At 42.0% G+C, this 7438-nt stretch overlaps 1 protein-coding gene across 1 annotated transcript; it reads left to right on the forward strand.

Annotated features, from left to right (window-relative positions):
• Window positions 1-935: 935 nt before the first annotated feature.
• On the forward strand, window positions 936-6268 carry LOC123018788 (vomeronasal type-2 receptor 26-like). Its single transcript, XM_044421162.1, has 4 exons — window positions 936-1652; window positions 2123-2350; window positions 3681-3807; window positions 5367-6268. Exons 1-4 carry the CDS (start codon window positions 936-938, stop codon window positions 6266-6268), a joined length of 1974 nt encoding a protein of 657 aa, XP_044277097.1.
• Window positions 6269-7438: the final 1170 nt, after the last annotated feature.

The raw sequence follows: 7438 nt of genomic DNA on the forward strand, positions 1-7438 counted from the left end.
CACCTTACAAAATACTGTGTGAGGAATGTTCAAATGCAGGAGGTGACTTTGTTGCTTCTAGGGTGGTGCCCAAGAATTACCAGCATATCCTGGCCTTGACATTTGCAGTGCAGGAGATCAATGACAACCCTGACATCTTGCCCAACCTCACCTTGGGCTTCCGCATCTATGATAGCTACTTCATGGCCAAGTGGACATATCAGGCCACCTTGAGACTGATATGTGCAGCAAAGTGGTTAATCCCTAACTACAAAAGTGGCATTTGGCAACACTTGATAGCAGTCATCGGAGGACTGGATGCCCAGACCTCCATTCACGTTGCAACTCTCTTGGATATCTACAAGATTCCACAGGTGAGGGACGTGCCCTTCCATCAACATGAGGAATGGGAGCGCAACATTTTCTTCACATTCTCTTTGCTCTTTCATTGGTGCATTTGTGCATTGGGGATGGGGCTTTGCAGATTGGAAGTAATCATATTCTCTTCCTCTTTTGGATGAGTGAGAAAATAAAAGGCAAAGCAAACTATGTGGGGAGGGGGATTTTCTGCTGGGATTCCACTCCTGCCAACATGAACCTGAAAAAGTGGAGTCTGGGCAGAGGCAAGGACCACATTCTCATAAATAACCCACCGTGAAATGCCAGGGAGGATGCTTATTTCCTTGCTGCAATTTAATATTTGCTGAGAAGCTTGCTGATGTTCTATGTGAACATTCTTTGTAAATGTCAAAGCTGCCTAAATACTTCCTTATTATTTGACCTTTCTCCCTCTCCTTCTTGTATCTCCTTAGCTGATATATGGCTCTGCACCAGTGATGAGTGATAAAACCCCAGGCCTTTCCTTCTACAACATGACTCCAAGGGAGACCCTCCAGTATGCAGGGATCCTCTCTTTGCTGCTGCACTTCAGGTGGACATGGATTGGGACAGTCGTTATGGATAATGACAATGGGGAGCGATTTCTCCAGATGGTGGTCCCACTGTTTTCCAGGAGTGGTGTTTGTTTTGCCTTTATCAAAAAAATCCCTGAAATTGTTCTTGGCCCTGATATACAAGAGGTTTTGAAGGAGGGGGCAAAAATAAGTGATAAAATTATGGATAGCACAGCCAATGTATTGGTAGCCAATGGAGAATCCTATTCCATGGGACTTTTTAGATGGTTACCATACCTATCAGAACGAAGACATGTGTCAAACACACCAATTGGCAAAGTAATGATTGCGACCGCTCAGGTGGAGTTCACATCATTTGTCTATCAAAGGAATTGGAACACAGACTTTTTGCATGGTGCTTTGTCTTTCAGAATTCAATCCAATGATGTCCCAGGATTTGAACAATTCCTTAATACAAAACACCCTTCCAGTCCAAAAGGTGATGGTTTTCTTAGGTCCTTCTGGCAACAGGCTTTCAGCTGTGTATTCCCAGATCCAATTCTGGGAAATTTAGATGGGGATAAGTGCACTGGGGATGAGAAGCTGGAGTATCTTCCTGGAACATTTTTTGAAAAGAGTTTGAGTGGCCACAGCTATAATGTCTACAATGCTGTCCATGCAGTGGCCCATGCCTTGCATGCCATGTCTTCCTCTGGTCTGAAGAACAGAGGAATGGTGGCCAGGGGTGGAGTAACTTTTCAAAGCCAACTACAGTGGCAGGTAGTGTACTGAGAACCACAGCTTTGTAGGTTACAAAAAAAAAAAAAAATTGGAATAAAGTAGGGAAACTCATCCAGTTCATATTTGAACTACATGATCAACTACGTCTTTTCTTATATTTATTGCAAGTATATAACACTAAATTATACTGAGTGCTTCCATGGAAGGACAGGATATAAATGCTTGTAATGAAATAAATAAATAAATGAGTGTTTTGAAGAATATTTAAAATAGGCTTTTCTGCATGGAATACTTTTTTATAATATCTGGGAAATTGACTCAAACTTTTGGAGCAATTCAATCTAACCTTTGAATGAGAGAAGATATGGAGGTTAAGCTCAGCATTTATAGTATAATGGGATCTAGGAAAAAACAGTAATAGGAAAGCCATCCATCCAGTACAATTATTCATCTCCCTCTGTCTTCATGATTCTTTTCAGTTTTTCTAAGCTCCTTCCTTTTCATTGCAGCTCCATTATTTTCTGAAGCTTCTTTCATTTAACAACAGTGCTGGGGACAAGGTTTTTTTCAATGAGAATGGAGAGTTAGTCACTGGATTTGATGTAATCAATTGGATTGTGTCCTCAAACCAGTCTTTTCAAAGAGTGAAAGTAGGGAGGATGGATACCGAGGCAGCTCCAGGACAAGCATTCACCATCATACCAGATGCCATAACATGGAACAGATGGTTTAACCAGGTTTGGTACTTGGCATAGTGGCAAAGTCTATACATTTGAATAAGATTTGGTCTCAGTGGTGACAAGTGCATTTTTATTTCATTTGACAAAGATTGACCTAGAGAAATACTGGAAAGCACAACACATGATGCAGTCAATGAGACCCAATGAGCTTCCTCTCTAGCTTGCTTCCTTGCTTTTTTCATTTTCATTTTTCTTTTTTTGTAAGAAACTGTTGAAGTCTTCAAGTTTCTTCCTATTTGAGATTAAATGGATAAGATTTTAAATATTCAAATGCTGGAGAAAATGAAAGAGATAGATAAAATAATCCCCCTCCCACCACCTCTACAAACTTCACAATAATAATGTCTTGGATCTACCTATCTTCCACCCAACAACCCATCCTTTTTGTGTTCAACTGGTTTCAATGTCATCTAGGCACTCCAAGAACCAACTCAATGGAAGTGCGGAGCTCCATGAAGGGTGGACCACTTTAGGCATCTGGGGGCCAGTGTCAGATTTCCAAGCATCCTGGCAGGCAAAGTCTTTCTACCCAAGTTGCTTGCATCTTAGATTCCAGCTGGATTTGTTCTTTTAGGACCACCCAAGCATTTTGTCATCACAGATTTGCTGCCTCAGCAACAATTGGGCATGATGGGGGGTGTCCTTGAGGTTATGGAAATACTTGTAGCATCCTTGTATGGCATGCACCCCTTTTTGAGTGTCTTCTTCTCACTTCCCAAAGAGAATGTTTGAAACGGAAGGAGGAGGGATACACAGCAATTGCATTTATATCAAATCATGTGAACATCTCTCTTTAAAATAGGGGAGTGTTTTCTTTTAGAAATGCTTACATGCTCCTTCATTTATGAGGGAATTTAAAAATTTATGTTCTAATGTACTCTAGAAAATTGGCATATTCGTTAAAAGAATGACAATGCACATTTTAATGGATCAAATACACAGTTTACTTATTCAGAGTAAGTGAAAAACATGTCAAATATGCAATCACATTGAAATGTAAATTGGGGAGAAATTAAGCAAATTTTAGGGAGTGCTTCTCCTAAGCGCTGGGTGATGATAGCCTTCATATGGGATCTTGAACTGCAATTTTTGCCCTATTTCTCCATTCCATTTACAAGCAGGCTGGAAGTGTGCATGCATATTCCCTCCATGACACAGGCATATAATTTCAGCCTTACCAGAGTCTCACAGAGCATATTTAGCAGCTCCTGGAGAGGTAGGAAGTTACGAAGAGATTTCAGAACTTGAAAATATGCATATATCAGATACTCATATATCCTATGAATTATTTTCATGATTCTTTTCTCCTCATCCCCTGATGACCCAGACACCGCCTCTGTCTGCATGCAGTAAGAGCTGCAATCCTGGTGCTAGGAAGAAGCTGAAGGAAGGGGAGCCATTTTGCTGCTACGATTGCATCGCTTGTCCCAAAGGGATGATTTCAGGCGAGATTGGTAGGCATTAGTATGTCCATCTGTTCCAAATATATTTGAGACACCTAGGTCAGTTGGTAAAAGAGCTTTCTTCAGGAATTGAAATGTGATTGAATTGGTCCGGGTGGAAGATGTTGAATAGCAGTGGAGGAGGTTGTTGAGCGTGAGCACATTTCCACCCGCGTGATTGTTTCCACCCAGTTGTTTCCAATGACCCACTGCAGGGGTTTCTAAAAATTCCGGTTGGCTGGCTCAGCCTTGAATATTCAAACATATGACTTTGGAGCTTGCCCCTAGAGTACTGTTCAGATTATTCAATTGATGCTAAAAGATTATAACTAATGAGTAATTAATTTTATTGTTGTTGTTAGTTGTGAAGTTGTGTCTGACCCATCACGACCCCATGGACTACATTCCTCCAGGCCTTCCTGTCCTCCACCATCCCCTGGACTCCACTTAAGCTCACATTTTGCCTTTTGCTACTGTCCATGGGGTTTTCATGGCAAAGATACTGGAGTGGGTTGCCATTTCCTTCTCCAGTGGATCAAGTTTTGTCAGAGCTCTCTGCTATGACCTGTCCATCTTGGGTGACCTGCATGCCATAGCTCATAGCTTCATTCAGCTACTCAAGCCCCTTTGCCACAACAAGGCAGTGATCCATGAAGGGGGACTAATGAATAACGAATAACAAATAATGGATCAGTACACTCAGTACATTTCTGTGATCAGAGTTCTATTAGCCAATGTCTATGTTTGCAAAGTATGATCTTTCTTTCATTCTGCAACTAACTACATCTCTTAAATGAGATTGGCCTGTTCTATAAAGGTTTCATCAGAAACAAATCGCACTCAGTTCAATAACGCTTTCTGTAAACTCAAAAATATATATGAGAGTGGCCAAAACCCCCCAAACACTGTTCATTGAATAGACCATGCTCTGCCTGTCCCCCCCACCACCCCTTTTCTGTGAATTCTGAAGGATCTCTCAGGTTTCTGGCTGCAAGAGAAATGGATGCATAGAAACCTCTTATTTTTTTGTGCTCCCTATTGCATCCTTTGGCATTTCTCAGAATTGCCCTAGCAAGGCATGGGTGAGAGTTTTGTTTCAGTTCAGTTCTGATAATGCCATGTTGATATTGCAGATGCAAAATGGATAGATGCACATCTCCCGGATGATAGCATGAAGTGTTGAGTCCATGAAATTCTAGCTTTGAAATCAGCATTTATAGAGCCAAGTTAGGGCTGTATTAGGGCTTGCACAGACCCTGTCCCCTGAAAGGCTTTTCATCTGCAACAGGTTTACAGCAGGCTCGTAGAACATGGTCCTCTTCATACTAGAAAAAGCTATTGGATTTGGTTCAAGCTAATGGGGCAGAATTTCTTTTGAGTTGGTCTGTCATGAAAAATCAGCAATTTATTCATATTCAGAGTGGAAATAATTGAGATTTTACAAAAGCGGATGCAATGAAGGAATGATTTCTTTATGTTGGCTAAGAAACATTATATCTGAGAAACTGATGTGGCCAGTTGGTGAGACCTGTAGAATGCATGAGAACATGTATGTATTCATTTTTCCACAGACATGCATTACTGTCATTTATGTGAAGATGGAAAGTACCCAAGTAAGCACCAGAATTTCTATGTTCCCAAGTCTGTTAACTTCTTTTCTTATGAAGAACCTCTGGGCATCATTTTGACCGCTTTTGCTCTTCTCTCCTGCTTGATCACGGCTCTGGTGCTCAGAGTATTTCTGAAGCATCATGAGACACCCATCGTCAAAGCCAACAACCGGCACCTCACCTACTCTCTCCTCATCTCCCTGCTGCTCTGCTTCCTCTGCACACTGCTTTTCATTGGTCAGCCCCAGAGCGTGATGTGTCTCCTCCGACAAGCTGCTTTTGGCATCATCTTCTCGGTGGCTGTTTCCTGTGTGCTGACCAAGACAGTCATGGTGGTCTTGGCCTTCAGAGCCACCAAACCTGGAAGCAAGATGAGGAAGTGGATGGGGAAGGGACTGGCCAACACACTCCTCATTTCCTGCTGCCTCATTCAGGCTGGGATCTGTATTGCCTGGCTGGCAACTGCTTCTCCTTTTCCAGATATTGACCTGCATTCAGTGGCTGAGGAAATCATACTGGAGTGTAATGAGGGATCGATAACGATGTTTTACTGTGTCCTGGGCTACCTGGGCTTCCTGGCTAGCGTCAGCTTTGTGGTGGCTTTTCTTGCCCGGAAGCTACCAGATAGTTTCAATGAGGCCAAGTTCATCACGTTCAGTATGCTGGTCTTTTGCAGTGTCTGGTTATCCTTTGTGCCTTCCTACCTGAGCACCAAAGGAAAGTACTTGGTGACTGTGGAGATCTTTTCCATCTTAGCCTCCAGTTCTGGACTGCTTTTTTTTATCTTTTTCCCCAAATGTTACATCATTTTGCTGAGACCTGAGCTGAACAAGAAGGAACATCTAATACAAAGAAGAGGTTGAAAAATTTAAGTATATGCACTTTTTGCTACAGTTTGCAATCCATCTATGTGGCCATTGCTTTGCTTTGCTGCTGCTGCTGCTGCTGCTGCTGCTGCTTCTTCTTTGCCATGGGACATATTTTTTGTTCACAATTTGACCTTAAATTTTCATTTCATAATCCCCAATGTTTTCCTTGATCCTTCTTTGCTTCACTGGAATAAGTGGCCTAGCTTTTTTAGGGATGTCATGCAGCTGGAGTATTCAATGGTATTGAACATCCATTGAGGATGGGCAATTGGTTCTAGACTTCCCTTGTCTTTTAGCAGAGCTATTAGCTTCAGAAAGCAAAACAAAATAGGGGGAACCTAAGCCCTTCAGCACCTTGCATGCATGGTTGGTCTCCTCCAGCAGCCTTGTGAGAGGTGAGTAGTTTGAGGAGTTCTGTCTTAATTAGATGTCATTTTTCTCAGAAAGAGGACATTGGAGTCTCACAGCATTTCTTTCCAGAAAGTTTCCTTTTTGCTGAGCTCATGCTAAGTGTCTGCAGCATCCCTGAATTGACAGACCTTTGGTCACTCCTCAGTTTCCATGTAATTTTCTCCCCCACAGAACCCAAATCCACCTTCTTCTTCCTATTCTTTCAAAATCTCCATCTGTTTTTCCTGCTACCCCTTAGGGCTGGTGGACAAAATCTAGACATTAAAATAGCAAAAAAGCTGCCAATTCAAGTGCCTTAGAGTTTAATAAGAGGTGATTCTCAAATGAAAAAATTGGTATGTAGAGACACTCTGGATATTGCCAGTAATGATAAGTTAATTGGTGATAAGTGGAAAAAGGTTTGATATATGAAGATATATTTGGTCTGATATTTGAACACCATTTATTGTATATGTTTGGATATACGGAGAGTGGTGTGAGTTATCACACAATTCAGGGCAGTTCTGGAATGAAGGTGGAGTGGAGCAACTTGAATGATTAAATGATTTTATATCCTGCTGGATCTGGAGTACCTGCTCCTCGGTTGTGGCCACTGTTCCAGTCTTACTGTCATCGGCAAATTTGATCAGCAGACTGCTCACCCCTTCTTCCATGTCATTGATGAAAAGATTAAACAGGATCTGCCCCAGGACAGAGTCCTGGGGGATCCCGCTTGTTACTGCCCACCATCCCGATGATTCCCCACTAATGGTT

This window comes from Varanus komodoensis, unplaced genomic scaffold (genome assembly GCF_004798865.1).
Source record: "Varanus komodoensis strain SLA01 unplaced genomic scaffold, ASM479886v1 scaffold1153, whole genome shotgun sequence".
NCBI lineage: Eukaryota > Metazoa > Chordata > Lepidosauria > Squamata > Varanidae > Varanus > Varanus komodoensis.

Coding starts and splice junctions, on each gene's coding strand:
- LOC123018788 (XM_044421162.1), top strand. CDS start 936: ATGGATAATGACAATGGGGAGCGATTTCTCCAGATGGTGGTCCCACTG. Junction 2,351..3,680: donor GGAACAGATGGTTTAACCAG/GTTTGGTACTTG, acceptor CTGATGACCCAG/ACACCGCCTCTGTCTGCATG. Junction 3,808..5,366: donor GATGATTTCAGGCGAGATTG/GTAGGCATTAGT, acceptor ATTTTTCCACAG/ACATGCATTACTGTCATTTA.